General features: G+C 49.2%; 1 protein-coding gene across 3 annotated transcripts; it reads right to left on the bottom strand.

Moving 5' to 3' along the window:
* Positions 1 to 1,095: 1,095 nt before the first annotated feature.
* On the bottom strand, positions 1,096 to 25,961 carry CUNH6orf89 (chromosome unknown C6orf89 homolog). Of its 3 annotated transcripts, none has more exons than XM_017821414.1 (8): positions 25,917 to 25,961; positions 22,269 to 22,476; positions 20,740 to 20,905; positions 8,730 to 8,884; positions 8,311 to 8,432; positions 7,145 to 7,271; positions 6,204 to 6,327; positions 1,096 to 5,594 (listed from the first exon to the last, which is right to left on the bottom strand). In XM_017821414.1, the coding sequence occupies exons 2-8, from the start codon at positions 22,455 to 22,457 to the stop codon at positions 5,509 to 5,511; spliced, it is 969 nt and encodes a 322-aa protein (XP_017676903.1). In that variant the 5' UTR covers positions 22,458 to 22,476; positions 25,917 to 25,961; the 3' UTR covers positions 1,096 to 5,508. The 3 variants fall into 3 exon arrangements, with proteins under 3 accessions (XP_017676903.1, XP_017676904.1, XP_017676902.1); XM_017821415.1 differs by lacking the exon at positions 25,917 to 25,961 and adding an exon at positions 24,533 to 25,277; XM_017821413.1 differs by lacking the exon at positions 25,917 to 25,961 and adding an exon at positions 22,812 to 23,054.

Genomic DNA, 25,961 nt, shown 5'->3' with positions numbered 1-25,961 from the left:
CTGTGAGCACCAGGAAAACAGGAGGAAGACCCGAGCTCAGCATTGTGCAGTCGGCTTCTGCTCTTGGCAGCCCAAGGCTCTGGCAGTGAGATTTACAGCAAGGAACACCCAACAGCTTTTCAAGATTGGGGAGGAAATGTATTTATTAGAGTTTTGGACCCACGTGGGACACACCCCTGTCATGTATCGCCCTTGATGAAGAGGCACCACTGCAGCTGGTGCCAACAAATGCACAGGACAACTCCTGTCTCCAGAGACCAGAAACACCCTTCCTGGGCAGCTGTTCCAGTGCTCTGCCACCCTCCATGGAAAGAACTTCTTCCTCATGTTGATATGAAACTTGTTGTGTTTTAATTTATGGTCACTGCTCCTTGTCCTGTCCCTGGGCACCACTGAAAGAGTCTGGAACCATCCTCTTGGCACCTGCCTTTGAGATATTTACAGGCATTAATGAGATCCCCTCTCAGTCTTCTCCAGACTAACCAGGCCCAGCTCCTGCAGTGTCTCCTCGCAAGAGAGATGCTCCAGTTCCTCAGTCATTTGGGCCTCTGCTGGGCTCTCTCCAGTAGCTCCTTGTCCTTCTCGAACTGTGAAGACCAGAACTGAACACAGCACCCCAAATGTGCCTCACCAGGGCAGGATTCACCTGCCTTGACCTGCTGGCCACACTCTTCCCGTTGCCCCCCAGGATCTCCTTGTCCTTCCTGGCCCCCAGGTCACACTGCTGGCTCATGATCAACTTGTCACCCACCAGGACCCTGCTCCTTCTCCACAGAGCTGCTCTCCAGCTCACCCCCAACCTGTGCTGGTACCTGGGGTTATCCCTCCCCAGGGATAACAGGACAGCTCTTGTTGAACCTCATTAGGTTTCCCTCCTCCCAACTCTGCAGCCTGTCAAGGTCCCACTGAATAGCAGCACAGTTTCTTTTTCCCCAAGTGTTTCTTATGACATTTCCCAAACAATGTTGGGAAATGTTCTGACTTCTGGTTTAAAATTACACTTCCACTTAGGAAAAAATGCCCTAAAAAAGGGTTAAATAACCTCTCAGTGGCTGACATGCAACACAAAAATAAAAATCAGGAAAAGGGAAAAGGTGCATTAACACTTGTATTTAATTGCAAAAAGTAAAAACTTTTTTATTCTTCTTACATACAAATCTCATTTATTTACACACTTTACAGGCTTTTCCCAAGTATTTACAAAGTTTGCAATATATTAAATTATGACCATCCATAAAATTCTGCATTAAGTGCATATTTACATTCTTTTTTTTTGAATCCACCACTGAATTTAGTGTTCAGCATTGAAAGTCTTTATGCATATATAGCTTTACTTCCCAGCACCCCTGAGCCTTTAGAACGTGGCTCCCCTCCCCAAGACAAAGAGATAATGCTAAAAATGAATCACCTGCCATTTGTTTGAATGTCCACAGCAAAGGGGAAGTCCAGCATCTCCCTTGTCTAACTCAGCAGGACACTAAATGTGCCCTTTAAAAGGAGGAGGTTCCTGAAGAGGAGAATATCGAGCTCTACCTATAAAATTTACCAAGAGGAGAAAGTCTTGTCTGCAGGAAGCAAAAGCTCTTTGTGCACCCACTGAAATGGCCTCACCCCAGGAAGTGTTTGGTTCTCTTAGAAACCATGGGGTTGAACATGGACCACCAAGCCTGGAATTGGGTGGATGTGGAGAATTCCCTCCTGGAGCAGCATTACCGAGGAGAACCAGGGGGTTTCGAGGCAGGAGGATCCCTTTTCTGAGACACTGGTGTTTACAGAGCTCACATCTCTACCATGAGATGTCCTGCTCCCAACTCCTCTTGCTTGGGATGCTCCTGCTGTTGGAGCCCAGGAGGCCACAAGGGAAGGGAGGTGCTTTGATCCAGCCCAGTCTGACCAGCTTCTCCACCAGAACGTTGCAAAAACAGGACTAGAGGGAGAAGCAGAAGTCCAGAGACTCACAGGAAATCTGCCTCTAGAAAGCTCTCCAGGGCGTTGCAAAGGGAGCCTGAGGCTGGGAGCCCTGGGGGAATCCGTGTGTGCAGTGCCAGCGGGGAGGAAAAAACCAGAAAAGAAACAAAGAAAGCAAAAAAAAAAAAAAGAATCAATAGAAACTGTCAGCCTGGCTCCCGTGGGGGCTGCTGATTTCCTGGTACTGAAGTAAATCATAATAGTCCTTTCTCCTCCTTTCAATTACCCTGAGTTCAGGACTGAGAGCAACGGTCAGTGACCCCTGCTTTGGGAAGCAGCTTTAAACCACGATCCTCCTGCCCAGCTGACGGGGCACAGCTCGTCTTTCCAGCCTGGAAGGGAGAGAGGTGACCCCTCCCCATCTCTGCCTGTGGGTAGTACCGATTTCTGGTGTGCTTTCAGAGCAGCTCTGCAGCCCCCGGGATTGTTGGGTGAGCAGGAATCCATCTCCCGGCTCAGAGAACACGAGCTCTGAAGCACAGAGGGATTTTAAAACACTGGGATGCACACATTGACTGGGAACCCCTCTGAGCTGGGCAGGGTGGGAGTGGGGGATTGTCCAAACCAGCACAGCGAGAGCCAAGGGGCAGCTGAGGGGAGGGAGACCATGGTGGGACACCCCCTCTGTGACTCATCTGGTCGTGTCTGTCACCAAGATGCTTCAATGGCTGCAGAAACAGCCCCATCCCCCCAGTTCAGCCTCAGCAGGCTCTCTAGGGAAGTCCCAGCCTCCTGCAGCCTTTCCAAGGGCTCTGTAAAGCTGGAGCTCTGGATGAGAAACACGACCAGGGCTCACTTGCAGCTAAAGGTATCAAAACCTCCTTTTGGCCATCCTAGTTTTTGCCACTTTGGCCTCACCTCCGGGTTTCCCACCTGGCTCCTCGTCTGTGGAGCCAAAGGTGTGAGCACCACTCCTCTGGCAGCTGGAGACAGGAGCTGCTCTGGAAGCTGTGCTGCAGACTGGGGCTTGGCAGCTTCAGCCAAAATCGGCTCTTTATCAGCAGGAGAACTGCCCTCCTGTTTTAGTTTAGCAGCTAATTCCTTACAGCTTTTGGAAGAGGAAGAGAAAATATACTGGAAAGCTTAAAAACAAATGATGTAAACTCCGAAGGGAGCAAGGCTGGGACATATGCAATGTATCGCCCAGACACCGAGCTGGAAACTTATGCAGAGCCCATAAAGTGCACTTGGAGAGCTGCTCTGCACACAGGCCACACTCACCAGCTCCTGTCCAACCAGCTGCAACTCTTTGAGGAGGGGAGAAGATATACGTGAGAACACTTCTGCTAAACAGGCACAAACCTGCCCTTTTCCTCCTCCTTCCCTCCCCCAATCTAAACAGCAACCGTAAATAGATCCATTTTCTCTGCCTCTTCCCGAAAGAGCCAGACAGCCACAATGGCTTAAGTGCGACTCTCAGAATCCAGGCATTTCACAGACACTTGGGAATTGTCTCCACAGCTCTTTTACAAGTTACAGTCAAGGACACTTAGCAGTGACAGCGTCACCGAACCGCCGCCATCTCAGCAAGAAAGGCTCCAGCAGCATCTCTGAGCAAGGGCTTTACAAAAACGGGTCAGGTACAAAACCAGTGAGAGGTGAAGTAACCTTGTCAGCCTTTAAATTCGATTTGAGCAGCTGCCAAAGTGTAAATAGCAACAGTCACTAACGAGGCCCTGATTCTGCCATCACCAAACTCCCAAATTTCCATTAACTAAGACCCAGGTTTTAAGAGGAGGGAGGGGGGTGTGGGGGGTGTGTGTGTGTCTTGGCATGTACAAGATTGCATGTAGTGTCATGAGTGTAAAATACACCCCAAGCAATGAGGATACTAATGGAAGTCCTATTAATCCAATTCTCTTTAATATTTTGCTACAAATTAGATCAGTCCTTTTCTATCCCGAGAGAGTCAGACTCTCCCCCTTTGGTTCTACTACATCTGGTGTGTGTGTTGGTCCAGCACTGAGGGTTATTAACACAGACTGACACAGGTGCTGGGGTTGTTCTCAGTGTTTTGACAGGAGAAAAACAAGGGTTATGCATAGAAATGTTTGTAGTGTCAAGGCCTCAGACTAAATTCTTTGGAGCAGGAACTGTCCTTTGCCTTATCCTTGTACAGGAGCCAGACATGGTCATCCCACTTGGCGGCTTTTGTCAGCCCCTAATAAGATTAGTACGATGTTTGCTCCCATTTTTCTCAAAAACAAAGGCTGGACAGACATTTTTCCAATCTGTCATTTCACACGTACCTAAAATATTTACAGAGAGAAAGGCTCCTGCTCCTGAGAACAGAGTTAACTCACTTGCAACCAAAACCCCTCCCAGTTCCATATTAACAAGTGTGAGAGCATGTCCTGAACCCCAGCCCTGGCCTATGAGTTCAGCCTGACACATCTGTAAATGATCTTCAGCAGCGGGATCAGACCCAGAGGATCAGACTTGGAAGGGACGGCAGCATCCGCAGCCTGCAAACCCTGAACCCGAGCCTCTCTCAGGGCACTGGAGACAGCAGTGCTCCAGCAGCAGGAAACATGCAAAGGCAGCTTGGAAAGGACCCAGGAAAAACCAACCTTCACTCTGAAGACAGAGCTCCAGGTCTGGAAGGAGTTGGTATAAAAATGATGAGGGATGAGGGAGCTTCCAGGTGCTCCCGTAGGTCCCCTGGGCTGGGAATGCAGGCAGTGCCTCCAAAAACAAGGAGCTGAAACTGGCTGTGCAGCCCTTGGTGTCTCAGGTGAAACCTGGACAGAGCTGCTCTGCTCCCAGCCCCATCTCCATCCAGAACTCCTGCACTCCCAGCACCACTAACACGTGTGTCGGTGCTTTTTGCAGGAAAGGAGGTGGAAGAGAAAAAAAGCACAGTTACTATTTGACTCACAACCTGCAGATAGAGAACCACAAGAGTGATCACAACAGAGAGGCCTGAAGAGATTCTTTTGGTACAAGAATGATACAGTGGGCAAGGGGCAGAGACCCTCAGGCTCGAGGCTCCCCCCAGCCCGGGAATACAGAGCTGGGATCAGCTTTGGGGGAGACACAGCCATAGATGTGAGGGAGAGGTGGGGTGAGGCTGGGACACATCACCAATTCATTCCCTTTATAGAACTGGCCTGACAAGACAGGCTCAAAGCTTCCTCCTCAGGAGGAATGTACACAGAAATGTCACACACCCCCTCCACTCCCAAACCCCCTCAGGAAGTTTCAGAAGTGCCATAATCCACAAAGGACACAAGGTGAATCTCATCCTGAGAAATCCTTCTGCTGTTCCTGGAAAAAAAAACCTTTGCTGCAAACTCAGGGCTTACCTGAGGGGACAGGGAAGGTCATAAATAGCTTGAGCTTCTCCCAAAACACATTTGAGGAAAGGCAAAGAATTACCTCGAGGGTCAGGAAAACAGTCATTTTTAAACACTGTAAACATGCAGGGTGGCAAAGCTGCCTGCCCCAGTTGCCCCAGCTCGCTCTCAAAATGTTGCCTCAGCTTCAAAGCTGAAAGTCTTCTTGTCCTGGGAACAGCTCTATTTTCCCTCCCCTCTGTCCTTAGCTGGCAGCTCCGTCACAAACCACCGCTGGCTCTGTCCCTTTGGCCATGAAGCTCATTGTCCAGTAATCTGTGCTGGCATAACCTTTGGGAGAGGCAATGGAGAGGCCATATTAGACGAGTCCATCCTTAAATGACTGCTCCCATTTCCCACAAAGGGATGTGTGCACGCTGGAGCTCTTTGCAGAGACACTTCCCTCAGGGAACACTGGGTTTGTGATACCCATCGTGTCTTGTGTAGCCTACACAGCTCATTTTGACACTGAGCACCTCATGGGATCCCACTGTTTGTGTTCCAGGCCACAAACTCCCCATCCAGAAGGATCAGCCTCTGTACTGCAACAAGCAGGCACACACCAGCTTGGGAGTGGCAACAGCACTGACCAGTCTGGAGGTGGCAATGGCACACACCAGTTTGGAGGTGGCAATGGCACACACCAGTTTGGAGGTGGCAATGGCACACACCAGTTTGGAGGTGGTAATGGCACACACCAGTTTGGAGGTGGCAATGGCACACACCAGTTTGGGAGTGGCAATGGCACACACCAGTCTGGGGGTAGCAATGGCAAACACCAGTTTGGAGGTGGCAATGGCACAAACCACTGTCCCAGGTCTCAGAACAGACCCAGCTGGAAGCAGCCTCCTGACTCCAAGGGATCCAGCAGTCCCTGCACGCCACAGCTCCAGTACTCACCCAAATCCCCAGCTTCCAGCTCCACCTTGAACATCTCACAGTGTCCTCTGCATGTGTCCAGAGGTGCAACAGTCAGGGTGAGCTGCCCACTTCCAACAGCAAAGAGGCTGTGCAGGCTGTAGCTCTAGGATGAGAGGACAGGATTTCAAAAGCCTGGCCAGCTTTCCTTGGATCTGTCTGACCAAACAAGGGGCAAGTCACTGCCCTGCAGGCAGGTGAGACTGCAAACAACAGGTTTGCTGCTCCCCCCAGGTACCAGCAGATCACAGAATCACAGAATCATGGCTGAGGTAGCTGCAGGCAGGGGTTCCCCTCCTCTCCAAGGCAATGTAGGCCCTGCATAACCACAAAAACCACCATAAAACAGAGGAGGAGATCAGGCCAGAAGCCTGAAGTGTCACTGTCCTCAGTGAAATGTCTCCATGGGCAAATATCTTGGGATGGGATACTTATTGCCAGGATGGGACTTATTGCCAGGAACAGCTCCTAAAATGCAGCTCTTAAATGAATTTGGCCAAACTGTTCACAAAAAGATCATCCCCTCCCCCAGCTACAGAGCAAGGCCAGGATATAAATGTGAATGGAGTTGGGATCCCACATGGATGTCCCTGCCCGTGGCAAGGGGGGGGTTGAAATGAGATGATTGTTAATGTCTCTTCCAATCCAAACCATTCTGGGATTCATTCTCTGATTCTGTGACATCTCCAACTGCTGAGATGGGCACGGGGTATCTCCTGCCCACAACTGGACACAACTGCTGGGAGGAACAGCCACCTTGAGGTGCCACTTCACACAGGGATGGACAGAACTGATACGACCCTAAAATGCTTCTTTTCAGGATTGTATCAGCTGAAAATGCCCTGCAAATCCCAAAAAGACTTGGAGCTGCTGGAGGACAACTGACAGACAGGGAGATAATGTCTCTGGGATAAATTTCTCACCTTATTCCCCAAATCTGGATGGCGGATGAGGAAGCAGCTCTCCAGGGACACTGTCTTGGGGAAGGACAGCAAAGAGGATGCACGGAAAAATTCCTGCAGAATCTGAGATTTATTCACAGATTTGTTCCTAAACAGAAGAAAACAACCCATATTAAAGAAATATCACACAATGATAACATCTGTATTTAAAAGATGCTTTCCTGACAAAATTCTTCACAAACATTCATGCCTGATAAAAGCATGACAGACGAGCCCCGGGAGCTGGGAGCAAAATTCCACCTCTCAGCCTCTAAACCTGTGCTCCTTCCTATCTTCCTCTTTGTTCCTGCAGCAGGACCACATGAACAGGGAACAGCCAGATCATGCTGGATGGCTAAACCTCATTTTCCTCTCTTCTTGCCTTGAAATGATCCGAGTCATCGACCGGATCCATTAGTTACAAAAGATGCAGAGAGGTGGCATTGTACACAACCATAACTGAAACCACATGGTGAGGCCAGGGGGGATCCAGCCTTATCCTCTAGACAAGGAAATGTAACTGGAAAAGGCAGGGTGGGGCTAGTTATTTTTGACATGATTAATACTTCTGCACCCTGACCATCCCCCTACCAGCGCTTGCTCTGCAGCCTTAGAGAGCTCGGAGTTTTCCACGTCTGGTGGCCACACTAAAGGCTTTGGCAAAAAGCTTTTGGTTAAGAGGGGGCAGCATCAGGGTTGGCCATTTTTTCTGCATGAGACCAAACACAATTTTCAGGATGCCCCGGCCTTCTGTTACTTCTCAGTGTTTGCAGAAGTCATGGAGTCTCCCCTCAGTCAGCACCAGCGGTGGGGGATTCCCACTGAGCAGACAGGGGTGATCAGAAATGTGAACCAGTTACCTCAGGTAATCAAACCACAGCCCAGACAATTAATGTACAGCCTGAAGAACAGGACTGAGCAGTCACTGGGATATTTTTGTCTTGTAAGAGGAGCAATACCTGAAGTCCAAGCCACAACACTCCATTTTTAGTGCGGGAGTCTTGGAACAAATCAGTGCCAGCAGCAGAGAGAAGCCTGTAACCCACTCCTGTTCTCCTTCCCTCCAGCTAAAGTGTAATTTGCAAGCACTGGTGGTTCACACAGGCAGAGTCTGTGTCCATCTCTCACATGTTTTTTCTTTGGCTCACCAGGGAAAGAAAAATGGGCAGCTCCACAACTCGGCTGAATTTTCTTCTATTATAACCTCTGCCAGTTCTGGATCCTGGGACTGGAAATGCTTCAGTTCTTCATAAGAGAGATGCTGCCCTGTCTTAAAGGACAGAAAACGAAGATCAAAGTTGTGCACCCAGAGTTCCTCCCTGCTCCCATTTCCCTCCTGCCAAAGAGCATCCAAGATTGCTAAGTTTCCCAATACAATGATCATCAGTCAAAGGAGTGAACTCTCACCCCCCACACCTTTAAATTGGGGTGAAATGTCTTCTTGGACATATGTTCTACCTCAAGCAGCACTTTTGAGTTTGTGGATGAAAATACTGGGCAGGGGTCTTGGGCTGCTGCTGTTGAAGAGTTTGGACTCATCACCCAGCCTCACAAATCCATGCATTACCTTGATTAGAAAAGGCTGGTGCCTCCGGAGCTTTTCTGATAGTTCTCTGAAGTCTGTCACTATCTGAAGGCTTTTCACAGCAGAACAGACTGTGCAGTTTGCAGGAAGTGCAGAAGTGTTCTGTCTGCAACCTGCTGCCCACCAGTCCTGGCATTCTTGGGAAGAAACAAGAGAAATGTGTTTAATTAGGACCAAAAAATGAAATGGAAAGGAGACAAACTCGATGATAAACTCATTATCCCTAACATGAAACACTGAGATTTCTTATAGTTCCTGATGGCTGTAACTCAGAAAGAACAAGCTTCAGTGGGCAGGGAGCTTGAGAGAATGTTCCCAGCACATTCTGGAGATACAGCTGAAATGGGAGAGCTCTGTGGAAATCCCACTTCTCTGCTCACAAGGCATATCCTTTCATTATCAACAGAAGGATGACAACCATCATATGTAGTGTAATAAACTGAAACAAGTCTATAAGCAAAAGAGCAACCCAAATGTGTTATCAAGGAAATAACACCCAGGAGACAAAAAAAAAAAAAAATAAAATCCAGGTTGGAAAGAGCAGCTGGCACCAGGAACCCTGCTAGGAAATATCTGACATCACCATCCTCCCCTTTACCTCTGCATTAATTAAGAACTGTTCTGTCCCAGGCAATGTTTGCCCAGTTTGCAGAAGGTGCCAGGGAATGTGGGATTTCACCAAGATTGCTGCTGCTGTTTTTATTCATTCCATGCATTGACTTGGAGATGAAACAGGGAGAAAAGTCCCAGCATGAGGAAGCCCTGGACCACAGCTACATCCATTTTAAATTCCAGAAACTGTTGTTATACCACAATCAGCTGAACTGGCCTACAATGTAAAAATTCAATTTTTACACGACAGCACAACTTGATGTCTATATCCTGCCTCCCTCCTCCAACTTAACAGCCCTCCCAGCACAAAAAAATAAGCAAACACTAAGAGAAGGGAAATGCTGCAGCACGAAATGAGCAGGACAATGGTGAATATCCCATGTATTTCTATGCTAAAGGATGTGCACAAGCAGCCACCACACTGAAAGGATGTGGCTCTAAACTCAGAGAACCACAGAATATCCTGAGTTGGACCCACAAGGTCATTCAGTCCAACTCCTGGCCCTGCACAGGACACTCCAAAATCCCACCCTGTTGTCCAAATGCTCATTGAGCTCTGGCAGCCTTGGTGCTGTGCCCACTGCCCTGGGGAGCCTGTTCAGTGCCCAAACAGCCTCCAGGGGAATAACCCTTTCCTGAGATCCAACCTGAACCTCTGACACAAATTTCATTCCTGGAGATACAGCAGAAGGTTGTGAGAAAAGGGAGAGCTTCGTGGAAATTCCACTTCAAACACCACTTTTGTGGCAGCAATAGCCCTGGTTCTGCCACCTTAATCCCACGGGAGATGTTTAACTTGGGAAGTGGCAGCAAACCCATCCCAGCTCCTGATCTGCCAGGGTGGGTCAGGAAAAACCCAGGGCCTGGGACACATCTCACATGAAACATCCAGGGATCTGTTCTCACAACAGGCCCACCCCTCCCAGCATGTATCAAAACAGCTCATTGCTGCAAATTCAGGAAACTAAGGGGATGGAAAAGGGGAGAAAAAAAAAAAGAGTGAAGTCTGTCTGAAAAACAGAGTTGGGAAATGAGGATGCACAGCAGCTTTTGGGGGGAAAAAAGACCACGCACAACCTGCCTGTTACTGCCATCACCATTTCCAGCCATGCTCACGCTCCTGCACATGGGAAATAGCAGATGAACAGCACTTAATGGGAAAGCTCTTGTTTTATTTTCCCCTCTGACATCTGCAACAGGCAACAAGGAATGTTACAGAGGATTTAGGTTCACTGGGACATGACAACAAGGAGCAGACTGGGATTCATTTTGTTTCTTTCCTGCTGAATATTTTCAGTCGACTCCCAAACGCTGCATTTCCCACCCTACTGCTGGGATATGGACTGAAAGGGATCAGGATATAATTCCTAGTCTTTCTGGAAGACACATCTACACTGCTTTCAGGGAAAGGGGTAAAAAGGCAAAACAAAGTGTAAAATCCTTCTTGCAAGCAGAAGTCCCACTCCCATGAGAAACTGCTCCGACGTACTTTCCCTCCCTGCTCACAAGAGAAAAAAGCAAATCTTTGTTCCACTGCCTGCAGAAAGCTTCAATTTTACAACAACAAAAAAACTCAACTCACAAAAAACAGCTGGTCAGTGACAGGAAACAAAAGGCTGAAAGATCTCACCAGAGAAAGGGCAGTCGCCCCGAAGAGAACAAGAAAACACATCTTATGGTCTGTCATCAGATGGGGAGTACCAGGACTATAATTTCTCTCCGGGCAAAACTCAGAAACTTCATCCCAGAGCATTAAGCACAGCTGTCCCCAAATTTTCTCTCTGGGCTCAGGGCAGTACCCCGTGCAATGGGATGCTAATCAGCTTGACAGTACAGGGTTTGATTCCTCTTTTGAGCCAGGCTGGGATATTTGCATTCTCAATTGCTCGATTCAGGAGGTGATTTCTTTTCCCCATGAATAACCGAGCGTGGCTGAGAAGCATTTCAAATGCTGCAAGTGGGGTTGCGGGATTTTTTTTTTTTGGGGGGGGGGTAATTAATCTTTTAGATTTATTGTGGAGGGTGTTAGCCTGTGCAACAGCATGTGTGTGACTGGCATGACAAGTACGGGCAGCGCCTGCCCTTCCCAGGGAGGGCGGGAGGAGAGACAGAGGAACCAACATGAGCTGCACACTGGGGACCAAGGCAGGATTTTACCCAGGATGCTTATTTTCTCTTCTTACCCTCCCTGCATTCCTTTTCCATTATCACCCTGCCCAGACAGCCCGGGGGATTGTTTTGGTGGAAGTGGAGCACTGTCTGTGAGCACACACGGAATGGAAGATGGACTCTTCACCCCAGCACAACCATCACACCATGGGCCCATCCACTCACATCCACAGTGCTGGGCGTGGGCAATCATCCCTGTGGAGCTGGAGTGAGGAGAGCAGCTGTTACACTCAACTGTCCATTATGTGACAGAAGCACCAGCCAGTCCCAACCAGCCTTCCCTCGGTGCTTTCTCACCCCTTTCTGAGGGCCAGCCTTCACTCTGTCAAGCAGAACCTCAGTTCCCCAATGGCCATACCCACCTAAGATTTGCTTTTATCTGTTATTATTTCTCCAGAACAAGAGCTGTCTTCTCCCCCGTGTCAGGAGAGCTCCTGACAGCACAGCCAGGGCTGGGATTTCCAGCTGCTAACGCAGCACAGACCAAGAGATAACAACTTTCCCTTGAAACACATCTATGATTAATGCTACAAGGAGTTTATGACTCTACTTTCCACTATGCAGAAAACTAATTTTCAACTCAACATCAATTTAAAATGAGTACCCCGCCCTTCTTGGCTTTTCTCACAGAGGATCTCCCAAATTTCTGGCTGTCCCCAGCACTACAAAGGGGTGTGTGTGCACAGCCCCAGAGATGCTGGGTGTGGACTATCAGATTGGAAGCTCAGAGGTTTCTGAGAAGACCTGGCCCTGCTTCTGCCTGTTGCAGCAAAGCAAATTAACTTATGGAAACTTGCCCACATGGATCTGGGAGCAGGATCTCAGCAAGCCCTGCTCTCTTTAGGGACCATATGGAGGGCGCAGGATCAGTCTGTCTGTGCAGCAGGTTCAAAGGGAACCTTTTGTTCCTGCAGGATGTGGAGCCAAGGGCTGCTCCTGACCCTAACAAAGTACTGAAAACACAAAACCTCCTGTGTGTAGAACTGCAGGTGCTGAGGCAGCTTGCTGGCTCCTCACCAAGCTGCTTTGCTCCTCAGCACTCAGGACCAAGGCAGGAACGATGTCCAGCAGGCACGTGACAGCCAGGTCTGCACAGGGAATTCTGATCCCAGGGAAGGGAGATTCCCCCAGGACTTCACAGTGCCCCCAGGTGTTGTTGCTGCCATCACCCATGCTAACTCCAAGGAAGCTCCCCAGAGGGCTGGATAATGCACTAAGCAGCACCTCCAGAACCTGCAAAGGTTGGTTCCAAATCCGATTCCTCTTTCTGAGGATGAGATTATTCCCCAGTCCCACCAAATACCTCACCAGGGACAGTCCTACAAGTATTCAAGCAACTTCAGCAAGCCTTGGCTGAAGTCAGGGCTCCCAAGAATGGCTGGGCACTGAATATTCCCAGGCATTTCTTTGTCCTTTCTTGGAGGTCCATTGTACAAACCTGGTTGTTCCACTAAAAGGCGATTCTGCCCCTCTGCCCTCTCAGGTGAGACCCCACCTGCAGAGCTGCCTCCAGTGCTGGGGTTCAACATCACAAGGATGTGGAGCTGTTGGAGGAAGTCCAGAGGAAGCTGTGAAAATGCTCCAAGGGCTGGAGCCCCTCTGCTCTGGAGCCAGGCTGGGAGAGCTGGGGGTGTTCACCTGGAGAAGAGGAGGCTCCAGAGAGACCTGAGAGCGCCTTCCAGGGCCTACAGGGGCTGCAGGAGAGCTGGAGAGGGACTGGGGACAAGGGATGGAGGGACAGGACAAGGGGGAATGGCTTCCCACTGCCAGAGGGCAGGGTCAGATGGGATATTGGGAAGGAATTGTTGGCTGTGAGGGTGGGGAGGCCCTGGCACAGGTTGCCCAGAGAAGCTGTGGCTGCTCCACCCCTGGAATTGTTCATGGCCAGGTTGGACAGGGCTTGGAGCAATCTGGAATAGTAGAAGGTGTCCCTGCCCATGGTAGGGGGTGGAAGGAGCTGAGCTTTGAGGTCCCTCCCAACCCAAACCATTCCATGATTCTGTGATGAAGGACCCATGAGATCCCTCAGTGCTCTGACATCCAGTTCCTACCAGCACAGAAGGGCTGCAGCTCTGCCTGCAGTTGAACATATCTTGCTTCCAGGTGCTGGGTTTTCCAGTGCTGCTTTCCATTATTTCAAGGGCAGGGATTTGCAAGGTCCAGCCTTTAACCTTAGAGTGAAGTTGCAGCTCATAACCTACTGTTATTGCTTTGACAGCCCAAGAATGTACAGGGCAGGTTGCTGTTGCTCCTGAGTCTGACCAGCCACTTGCTGCCTTGGGACCACTGCAGACTCAGATACTCCTTGAGTAAATAGCTTGTAACTTGTGCTATACCATTGCAGCTGGATATATTGTGTGCCTACCACCCCCTGTCCCAGATTTTATAGAAAGATAAAACGGTATTTAAAAAACTCAAAGCAATTCAGACCTCAATTCATGATCACAATCTATGACCCAGGTAAACCCACCATTCTTACTTTACAGCTGCAGAAATTCCCAGCTCTGTAGTTACCACGTGGCACAGTTTGGAAGAGGCATTCACAGCACTTTGTTGCCCAAGCAGTGTTTCCCAAACTCCATCTTGCTGAAATTCTTCACTAGGCTAAAAATTAATTTGATCATTTATAATGTCGTGTCAAAGTCAGGCTAAACTGATGGGTTCTTAAGTAAGTCAGGCAGGAAACATAAGGATTATTAATTACAGCCTGGGAGTGCTGATTAAGGGCTGCATCACAGTGGGGGTTTAAATATATACTACAAAGAGTGTCCCTGTTCAGCACAAGATCCTCACCCCTTCCTCATATTGAACTTCTATTGTCTCTCTGAGCATATTGAATATATTTATGCCAGGAGAAGAAAGTATCTCCCAGTTTGGTTTGCAGCATTTTTAGGAACAGCCAGGAACAAAATAACAGCTACAAATGAACCCATCAAGGAACCTTTGTTGTTGTTCTGGGTAAGAAAGTCAACAGCTCGAAGAACTACTCATTCATCTCACTAATGGGGACCGGCTGCTCCAACAGCCCAAGGATGATTAGTCAGTCTCCAGCAAAGCACGAAAATGATTTTGATCCAACGAGACATTGTGAAATCAAGTCTGCTGAGCTGAGCCCAAGAGGAATTCACAGTCCACTGGGGCAAAAGAGCATTATTTCCAGGAGAAATCTGCACCTACCAATTGAGAAAACAGAAGGCAGGGGCCAAGCTGTCAGGAAAGCATCCAAAGTCCACTCCAGCTGCACCTCTGGTTACCTGCCCCAGACAGCCTGTGTTGCTCTGGCAGTGGCTGCATCAACAATCTGCCTTGGAGGAACAGCTTGTGAAACAAATCCCTCCCAGCTGCTGTCACCTGCCTGCTGGTGGCTTCAGCCTGTACAAGGTTTGACATGTGTGTGTCACAAAAGTGCTCTGCCAGGCCATTAAATGCCTCTGCAACAGGCCACCTATGGCAAATGCTCTTTCCGGGGAAGCAAATCCAAAGTGAGAATTCACTTGCTCTGCAACTGAGGAAGCAAGAAATCCCGGAGGCATCACAACAGAGGAGCAAAAGGAAGAGTTTTTCATGTTTCAGGGTACCACAGTGGAGTTAGTTTACCGCCAGCAAACCCAAATAAACAGTGCACGGGCTGAACAGGGGCCAAAGTAACCCGGTGTATGAACAGCCTGGCACTGCCCTGCACTGCAGAGTCAGCCCTTTTATTCCCCTTTGAACGAGCCAACACATGTCTGTTGGTCTCTCAGGTTATATCATAAAAGGGTTGTTTATACACACACACACAAGAGCAGCTCCACTGGCAGCTGTGCAGAGATGGGAGGGAGCCCTGCACAGTTGCTGTGACCCACAGCCACCTCCAAACGCTCCAGCGTGAGAACACGCACAAAAACAAGAGCAAAAACCAGCTTGACTTCGCTTAGGAAAAAACAAAGTAACATCCTTTGTGAGCGAGAGGAGAGAGCCACGCTGAAGGCAACAAGAAATCAGATCCTGCCTTACCTCCCAAGCAGATTGTTGTGCAACCCTTCCTTTAGAGCAGGCCCGTGTTCCTCGGGCTCAGACATCCCTGAACCCCAGGGGTCAGACACAGCGTGGGCTGCAAAGCCCACAGGGAAAGGCTGGCTGGATACCTGGATGCTCATCCCACACTGCACTCAAGGAGCAGAAAGTCCATCCCTGTGCAAGGCAGGAGTGCTGGATGCTCCCTTCCTGCACAGAGCTGTGCCAAGGATAAACACACTGCAAGGCTACAGTCAGAGGAGAGAAAGGAAATGTGTTTGGCCCCTCGCAGGCTGCCTGCAAAGGGTTAAGATCAGAGAGAAGACAGGAGCTGGCCAGGAGCCAAGGCAAGCCTCCAGCTAAACCCAAGGTGGCCAGCCAAGAGGCAAAGGCTGCTGCCCTCTCCCAGTAACCAGCTGCTGTCCTCCCCCAGTAACCCAGCCTGCTGTGACCCGTCCCCACAAATAGCTCTGGCACCCGGCAGGCCCTGGGATGTGACAGTGCCAGGCCATTTACAAGGTGCTGCTAAACACTGCTCCTCCAGCTGGGTTCCTTGCTCTGAAACAATTATGTATGAACCCCATAAACAGGATTTTAGCCCTACTGGTCTAAGCAAAAAGGAGTATTTAACACAAGGAGCGTTCTCCAAGCTGGGGGTAACTTGCACAGCATCCCTTTTCCAGGTGTGCTGAGCAGCTTCTGACCCAGCTGATTCTGAGCTGTGTAGGATCAGTGTGGCCAGGCCCAGGTCTCCTTAAGAGAAGCAAAGCTGGATTTTCCTCAAGGTCATTAGAGCCCCCTGCTATCAGCAAGTTGTCCCATTGCTGGACCACAGCCTGCACCCCACTGACAGACCTGCTCTGCTGAGGTTTTTGAGCTGCAAGGACCGAACTTCCCATGGGCAGACACACAAGTTAATCTGGGAGCAGCTTAATGCTCTGCCCATCACATCATTGTGTGGCTGGCAGGGAGCAGTCACCAACCAGGTGACATAAAAATTCATATTCAGACATTAAAAAAGCTATAAAGATGACACACAGTTGCAAAGGGAAGAACCACTGGAAATCAAGTAGAGTGACCACCACTGTGGTTTTAAAACTTCTGTTTAAAAGAACAGAAAACCCCTTTTCATTTGGCTTTGATTACTACAGACTTTGACAACTCATATATTACTTCCTAATGCTTGTAAGGGAGAGGGAAGTACTCACACCCCTACTTTGCACCAGAGAACTGAAACACAGAGGGAATAACTTGCCACCCCAGCCTATGTCAGAGGAGAGAAATGAATCCAGGTTACACAGACCCTACTTTCTCCTTGGAACAGCATTAGATAGCCTTGAGTTAACCCACATGCCCATCAAAATCCACTGTGTTCTGTACAGCAGGCAGACCCACAGGTCTGACAACCCATCACCTCCCTGGGGCTACGTGAAGCACTGATGTGCCTGGACAAGAGCTGCAGGCCTGGAACAGCCAGTGTGACCCAGCACTGAGCCCTTCATGAGCTCTGCATAAACACCAGCTCAGGAAGAGCAAATGCAAACCACATTTCCACAGATCTTTTCCCCAGCTGAAGGGATCTTGCCCTGGGAAAACAGCTGAAAGAGAAGCATGGATGCTAAACCCAAGGGTCTGAGAGTCAGCTTTGAAGAAACAAAGGGTGGGAACACTGGGTTTAATATGGGATTGATCCGGGGGAGAAAGCCAGGGAGCAACAGAGCACAGAGACAGGCAAAAAGGAAATTTACTTTGGACCCAATCCTACAAACTTAACGCAAGAGAGCTTTGTGGATGCTGCTCCTCACCTCGGCTGCTCAAAGGTCCACCCACAGCCACCGACAGACAGGCAGCCCTTGTCACCCACAGCACGGCTCTTAGGTGAAAGGAACAAGGATGGAGGTCAGGTCACCACTGGCAGGAGGGAGAAGGGAGCAAATCCTGCAGCCCTGCTCCTCCCAGAGCCTCATCACCGCTCTGACGTGGGGCTCTTGGGGGAAACCAAGCAACTGAGCTCCCCTTGTTCTGCAACACAAACCTGGCTGCTCGGCCCACACCTACCAGGGGACCGGGCTCCAACCTCAATCCCGGACACAGGAAAGCTGCCCCACAGCTCAGGAGGGGCAGCACATCCCAGGCTGCAGCCCCACGAGGAAGGAACCAGACCACCCGCGCGCCCACGCTCGCCTCGGCCGGGCCGTGTCCGCACCGCGGGAACGGTGCCAGCGCTGCCGGTGGGCCCAGGCAGCCTCCACACTGACAACAGGTGGCTTTCAACAAGAACAGCCCCAGCTGGATTTGAACTGGTGCCCGAGCACAGAAAGCTCCAAGTTTCATCCTCAGCCCCCTCAAAATTTTCATCCACCAGGATCTACGCAAGGAAAGGAAGAGGAGTCTGTACACGGAGTCCCTTCGTTAGTGGTTTTCTCTGCTGCTCAGTGCAAACGTGCATTTTAGGGAAGAGAAGACTGAGAGGGGATCTCATCAATGCATATAAATATCTCCAAAGGGTGCCAAGAGGATGGTGCCAGACTCTATCCAGTGGTGCCCAGTGACAGGATGAGGAGCAATGGCCATAAACTAAAACACAACAAGTTTCACCTCAACACGAGGAAGAACTTCATTACACTGAGGGTGGCAGAGAGCTGGAACAGCTGCCCAGGGAGGGTGTGGACTCTCCCTGTCTGGAGACATTCCAAAGGCACCTGGACACATTCCTGTGTCTCCTGCTCCAGGTGGCCCTGCCTTGGCAGGGGGGTTGGATTGGGTATCTCCAGAGGTCCTTTCCAACCCTAACAATTCTGGGATTCTGTGATCAGAGAACACCAGACCTGCCTGCAAGACCTCCCAGCCTTATGCTCCCAGTAACAAACAGGATGACAAGATGCAACTTTACCCCTTCCCTTCAATAGACCACAAGGCCAAAATTAGGGGCAAAATAATAGAAAACATGCACAAGGCAGGGCTGAAAGAGCTTATTAGATCACTCAGCCCCACGTCATGAAACTCCCCCTTCCAGATCCCCACTGGATAGCTTTACCAGTGTCCTCTAAGCAGCAAGTTGTGAAGGTGACACCAGTGGCACTGGGACAGCCCTGGTGGCTGCAGCTGCCTGCTGGGAAGCCAAGACACGAGGGATTCCCACAGGAACCCAGCCAAGGTTCAGGCTGGGTGCTGCACCCTCCCATGCAAAGAGCCAGGGTCTCCTCCAGTCCCCTTTGCCGAGGCAGGATCAAAGTCTGCCCAGCCATCCCTAGTCAGTGTGTTAACTGGGACATGCTGTGGCTTCCACCACAACCTAATGCTGTGGAAAAACAAGAGTGGCAACTGCCTCATCCCCTTGTCCCCTCTCCTCCTTTCCCCAGAACTGGCTTGCTGCCCACCCTATTGCTCACCACTTCTGCAGATTTCCAGGACTCACAGAAGCATGAGGGATTTTATGTGCATTTAAACAACATCACATCCTTCCTCTGCATCCACCCTTCCCTTTTCCCCTGTTCCTTTCCATGTTTCCCAGTCTCCTCACCATTCAGCTTGTTTCCCCAAAGGTAGCCCAGAATTGCTCCTGCTCTTATTTATCTTCACAAGAAGATGCTCATGATTTCAGGCAGCCCTTGTCCTACAAACCTTTTGCTGTCCCACGGAACCTCCCTGGGCTCTCCTCATCCCAACCCTGTGGTATCTGAAGGAAGAACCTCTCAACCTTCTGGACAAAATCTGACTGAACAAATATCATGGAATCACAAAATGGTTTGGGTGGGAAGGGACCTTAAAATTCATCCAGTCCCACCCCTGCCATGGGCAGGGACACCTTCCACTAGCCCAGGTTGCTCCAAGCCCTGTCCAACCTGCCCTTGGACACTTCCAGGGATGGGGCAGCCACAGCTTCTCTGGGCAACCTGTGCCAGGGCCTCCCCACCCTCCCAGGGAACAATTTCTTCCCAGTATCCCATCTGACCCTGCCCTCTGGCAGTGGGAAGCCATTCCCCCTTGTCCTGTCACTCCATCCCTTGTGAAAAGTGAAACAGTGCATTAAAGTTCCCATCTCCATACAGGAGCAGAGGGGTGTTCACTCGTGGCAAAGCTGAAATGCAGTAGATAAGCAGGCTCCTAATGTCAGGTGCTTATCAGAGCCATCTCCTCCCCTTTGTTTTTTCACTCCCAGAGAGATCCCAGTGTATAAGGAAGGAGAGGAACAATGGGGGATACCCTGTCCCACCCATACAAACCCGAATCAACGTCAGGGGAAGAGAGGGAGACACACACAGAGAATGCAGAATGGTGCTGGCATTTCAGGGAGCCCTTTTTAGCTCTGCCAGGAAGGTCAGAGCCAGCACAGACAACTCCAACACAATGAGGTGCCCAAGCTAAATATAAACCCATCGAGGGCACAGGTACAGGAGTTTGTTTTTACAGTGAGCCGACAGACCATCAATATTGTGCCACAACCCTGCTCCAAATAATTCCCAGCTTTATCATTCCTGACAGTCTTTGTGTTTCAGCAGAGAGGCAGAGCCCAGGCTCGCACCCATCTGCCAGGCTAAGTCAGTGGAAATAATTAACTGAGAATGAGAAATACCCAAACTTTTCCATTTCTGTTTTGCCATTCTAGGAAAATCTATGATGTTCCTCTGCTGTGATGGGATCACCTCATTAGGGAGCCCTTATCTGACTTCCTCACACACACACTGCCCTTAATGTTATATTAGCTGCTACAAACACCACAGCACTCAAGCCCCCAGTCCTTTCCCAATACACCACTTGGCAAAAACTACTTTTCCTTAAACCCAGGTCACACGTTGAGGTTTCTACGCTTTGCTCACAGATACCAAGGTTTGGTTGAGAAACTGTTTTTGCATTACTCAGAAGAAGTAAGAAAAGGTGACATTTAGCCAGCAGAGCTGTCTCAGTTCTGCTTCTCAGAACTGCAGAGATTTCTAGAGGAAAGGGAGCTCTTGAGGAAGAAAAAACCCGAGGTGTTAAAAGCAAGGAGAAGAGAATGTGCAAGAACAAAATTATCAAGTTAGACATAAAATATGCTCCAGCCCCAATGAAGACAGAACTCAGGATGCTATTTTTAAATAGGAAAAGAGAAAACCACGATGCCAAGCCACTAACACATTTGTTATTTGGTGCCCTGGGAGACACTTCTGTGGCTGGTATTTAGATTGGTATTTCTTGCTAGGCTTATGTTACAGCAGAGAAATCATTTCCTTACTCTCCAGCATGTACTTCTTGGCAATGGGCAGAGGGAGCAGCCGGATGTGGCCGATGAGGGAGCCCCAGGCCTGGGCTCTGGAGAGTGGAGCTTCGGGAGGCAGCGGGTTGTAGGGCTGGATCACGAAGTAAACAGTCAGCAAGACCAACCCCAGAGTGAGCAGGCCCTGTGAGGGAAAACAGGCACAGAGTTAACTGTCCTGCAGGGAGCTGAGCTGCCCTCAGCCCAGGACACACCTTCTGGCTGGTACCAAAGGGCTGTGGTTGTGCACTGTGAGGTGAACACTCATTTTTGCTGTGGCTCCTCGTTCAGCTGCACTGCTATTTATGTACAGAGCTGTCACTCAGCTTTATTATTAGGGCTGCCCGAGGATGAAATTAAGCAGCCTTCAAACCCAAACCACACAACCCTGCTCCTGTATTTCAGCACTGCAAATAATCCAGCAGGAGATCAATGAGGATTATCTACAGATAGTTCCGATTCCTCCCACCTAATCAAATAAAAACTTGCACTCCTGCCATCCCTCTTACACAAGGAAAACCCTGTGGCTTTTGCAAACATCCGTCAAGCCTCGAAACACTCTGGCAGAGTTGGCACCAGCTCCCTCCTCCATACCAGAATCCCAAATAAGCCTCCCAGAGATGACATGACACATTTCTCCCCCCCCCCCGGCCAAAGTCAAACTGAATCAACAGCAAAAACAAGAACAGAAGCTGAAAGTTCAAGTTTGCAGCTTCCTGTTCTCCTGCCTCATTTTACAGCTTTTTATAGGACATGAGGAAGAAAGCTTGGATTTTTTTTTTTCCAAATAGAAACCCTTGTGATGGTTTTGTAAAGATGACACTAAAGTTATTACTGAATATTATGTCAGTGGGAAGGTTTTCATCCTTGTAGCAAGCACCTGCTCTAGTGAAAGGTGTACCTGCCCATGGCAGGGCTTGGAACTAAATGATCTTTAAGGTCCCTTCCAACCCAAACCAGCCTGGGATTCTGTGACCTCAAACCTACCTAACAATAGCATCCTTTCACCCACTTTGCAAAACTTGTTACAGCATCTTTTAGTTAAGGGTTTCAAAACATTTCTTCTACCATCAAGCATGATGGTAGCAGGTTTATTTTATAGACTAGAAGGAGAATAAAGACAGGTAGAGGCTTGTGGCAGGGTCAGAGTTGGGTTCATTATTCAACCCTGAACTTCAAGAATTTCCTTCCTCATATTTCCACTCAGACTGCCAACACAGGGAATCTTTATCTGAAAAACGAATCAAAATCTCATTATTTAATAATTTAAGGGAGAGGAAGGTGTTGATGTGGTAAATTTTCAGCACACATGAGCAATTTCAAATCTTTGTCAGCTGTCTCCTGTTCTCAAACCAGCTCATGGCACAAAGGAAGGAAGCTACACTTCCCAGCTTTTAAACAAAGATCTTGGAAAGTTCATCAAGAAGATGCAGTGGGAAATAAAAGGCTCAGGTGCAAAAGGAGGACTCAGACCCTCAAATGATGTACATGCACAGCAGCCACCTTACCTTGTAGAGAGCCACTAAGAGAGGGTACCGTGGAGGGCCCCTCTGGGGTTCGTTCCTTTCCAAGAGCTGTTTGATGAACTTCTCAATGGCTTTTTCTGACATGCCACACTGGTGGCCAGTCTGCCTGACCAGGTCAATCGTCTCTGAGAGCTTGTCATAGATGCTGAGCTCGTTGGCCGAAAGCTCCATGGCCTCTGACGAGAAATCCCTGTGGAGAGATTGGGTGCGTTAACAGAAATCCCACAGCTCAGCACCAGCGTGTGCACAGGGATCCCTGGAACGTGCCAATGCCCAGGAGAGCAGGAAGGCTGCCTCTGGGGCAAACCTGCTCCCAGCCAGCAGCACAACGTTCAGCTGCAGCCCTCACAGCCTCTGCTGGCTCAGGATCTCCCTCCGACTCAAAGGAGCCGTGAAATCCCCCAACAAGAGCAGAACCGGCGGAGAGCCGCAGCTCATGTAAATGAACAAAGCCTCCCAGAAATCAATGAAACTCCATTTATTCATCTCTTCCAAATGAATCCGTCCCATAAAGCGATTGCTCACCCAGTACAAAAGCCAACAGCACAAAGCTGATCGTCACACGCAGCAGCCAAGTTAAGCTCTCCCGCGCTGTAATTTCAGTCGCTTATTTTAACCTGGATTTGTTTTCGTGAAATCCCCACCCGTCAGCAATAGGAGCAGGACAGGGAAACAAGCAGGATGTGTGGGGCAAAGTTCAGCAGTTTACAATTTGTTTAAATTTTCGCAACCTAATGTCCAGGCCAACTGATTATTGAGTAACAGCAACCTGCGACAGCAGCTGCTCTTGCAGGCAACAAAGCTCCCACCTTCCTCTCTCTCCCAAATTTGCCTGCAGGTCGTCACAGGCAGAAATGCCACAGAACTAAATATCTCAGCAAGAACATAAGCTTGTAAGAACACATCTACGAGCAAGAAACACTAAATGGCAAAAAAAAAAAAAAAAGAAGAAATATGTTTCTCTCCCACTCGCCCTCTGCCACAAAGGCCTCGCAGATGGGCTGAAGAAAAGATGGAAATAAATTGCTGGACAAGGTAGAAGCTGCCAATGTGAGAATCCCATCGGTAAAGAGACATTTTGCCTTGGAAAAACACTGCTGGGGGAATGGCAGAATCTGCCAAGTTTTGCTTTGCCTCTTGTTTTCTGAGCTGGGTAACCCTAATCTGGTGTAAACTGGGACAACTGGGGAGAGAGAGTTTAGCAATGCTTTGCCCTGGAAGCACAGACTGAGGACCATCATGAAAAACACAAGAAGGACAATCAATACTCACAGCTGGAAATCAGGCCACTGCCTCCTTTTTGCTCTAAAACTGCCTGGCCTCAGGAACCAGCTCATGCTGATCAGCCCAGTGTAAAGTGCCACCTAAACTTAGATTTGCTCGGCTGTAACTCGCTCTGGCTGCCCCCACAGCACAAATCAGCCTCACATCTATGTATGGATATATCAAAAAATAAGATATTCTTGTGAGGCAACCAAATTTGTACTCTGATTTGCCTTTATAGCACTGGCTAACAGCTCTCCCCCTAAACCATGTGCTCCTAAAAGTCAGAACTCGAGCAGTGGCAATTTCAATACATGTTTTTCTGCAGAGCTAGGGCACTTTTCACAGGACTACCAGCTTCAGCCATTGCTCCTCTCCTCCCAAGATCAGCTCCCTGTCCTGCTCTTGCACACTTGTTTATGTGGTCACATGGTGAATCAGATCAGGAAAATTATCTGGCTGGAAAATAACCCTGATTTGTTTGGTCAGCAGCTGCCTAAGCATCCAACTCCAGCAGTTAGTGTCACATGTTCTATTAATATTAGTGTCAAATTTCCAGCCACAGCCTTACAAACACCAAAAGGGTAAAATGCCAAATTAAAACCTAACCCCAAGTGCACAATGAGAACACACTGCACTACTTTGCCAGGTTAATTAGCTCCTGGCCCTCTTCTACCGACATTCCTTGTGTTCCACGCAAATATTTGTCCCAGATCTTACCACCTGAGCAGCCCCATGGGCAAGCAAAGCTGCCCCAGAGCAGGCTGGATCAATAATATCTCATTATAGATTAAGTTCTCCAAGGCAGGGACTTTTTCTTCTCGTCTGTAAAGCACCTGCCACGCACATGATGATAAAAACAAGCCATTGTTTTACTTTCATTCATGCAATACTCTGATTCATGTAACAAGCAAGAGCCAGCACATCTGCAGGATATTAAATGCCCTTTTCCCCTGATTACTGCAGTTGCCTTGACACAGTACCTGCTGTGCTAAATGGTCTGAAAGGTTATCTAGTGTCCTCTGGCTCCCGAGTGCCAAAGCCTTCACGTATGAAGCTGTCCCGTGCCGAATTCCAGCAGACTCATCAAGCTTCCCCTGCCTGCAGGATCTGCCTGGAAGCACTTACAACAATTATCCCCACGGAAATGCTGTCAAACGTGGCGGTTTCCCCCTTTCCAAACAGCACAAGAATCCTACTGTGATACAACACCGAGATGCATCCCAGTTCCCACCCCTCTACATTTGCATCCCACACCTTTGTAGACAAGCCACTAAAAAACCCAACGAAGCTCCTTGACAAAGTCAAGAGTAACTCAATCCTCAGCTAGGAAATAAGGCATTATGCTCCCACATTGCTGGGAGAACAGATGAGGCCTTAAAAATCAAATAACAACCCATTATTTCCCTTCCTATCCCCACAATAAAACAGACAAAACAGTAACAACAGGCTACTGTACCATCACACACACTGAGCTGGGCTTATCCCCTGCAAACCCCTCAGAGAAAGGCCTTTAAACGAGGAACCCATATGTTATTCTGGTTTTTTATGAACTCCACCACCCTGGGAGGAATAAGCAGCCTCTCTCCACAAACAGAAACAGCAACGGCCCTTGGCTTGAAGGGTTTCCACCCAAGAGCCCAGTCCTGAGGTGGGTGTTTAGTCCAAGGATTTAGAAGGTAAATATTTTGATAGAAACGCTGCTGGAGGAGTCTTTCCTTTTTAAAAGGAAAGCTTGCGTGCCTTGTTGGTGAACCTACAACGAAATACATATATATATATATATATATACACATATAGAAATATGCATCTCTATTTATATACACACATATAGAAATATGTATCTATATACACACATATAGAAATATGTATCTATATATACACATATAGAAATATGTATCTATATATACATAGAAATATATACATACAAATATAGAATATATATATACACACACATATAGAAACATATCTATGTAAATAGGTATAGACAATAAATATATATATAAAAATACACTCCCATCCTCTTTAACACCCTTGATGCCGCCCCCCTCGCCCTGCCCCAGGGTCAGGTCCCAGCCCTGGGCTGAAACCCCTCCGGAGGGACCCTCGCCCAGCCACAGCCCCACAGCCTCGCCCCTCTTTCTCTCTGAGGCAGAGGAGCCCCAGCCAGGGGGTTATTTTTAAAAATAAATCCATAAATCGCAGCAGAGCACACATCCCCCCCCCCACCCCCGCCGCCGGGCTCGGGCCTCCACAAGCCCGGGAGCCCCCCCAGGCCCGAGCCCACGGTGCGGGGTCGCGGTTCAGCGCTCCGGGACCCCCGAGGACCCCCCTCCCCGGCCACCCCCGAAGCGCCCCCGGCCTCACCCGGTGCCCGCCCGGGGCCGCCCCGCTCCGCCGCCGGCTCCGGCT

Source organism: Lepidothrix coronata, unplaced genomic scaffold, assembly GCF_001604755.1.
Source record: "Lepidothrix coronata isolate B3197 unplaced genomic scaffold, Lepidothrix_coronata-1.0 Scaffold90, whole genome shotgun sequence".
Lineage (NCBI taxonomy): Eukaryota > Metazoa > Chordata > Aves > Passeriformes > Pipridae > Lepidothrix > Lepidothrix coronata.
This window is presented reverse-complemented; position numbering and strand designations above follow the sequence as displayed.

Excerpts from the sequence above, each read along its gene's own strand:
- CUNH6orf89 (XM_017821414.1), bottom strand. The coding sequence starts at position 22,457 with ATGGAGCTTTCGGCCAACGAGCTCAGCATCTATGACAAGCTCTCAGAG. Across the intron at positions 20,906-22,268 it reads TCTTAGTGGCTCTCTACAAG|GGCCTGCTCACTCTGGGGTT; the intron begins GTAAGGTGGCTG and ends TTTCCCTCACAG. Across the intron at positions 8,885-20,739 it reads CAAGAAGTACATGCTGGAGA|AATGCCAGGACTGGTGGGCA; the intron begins GTAAGGAAATGA and ends TTTCTTCCCAAG.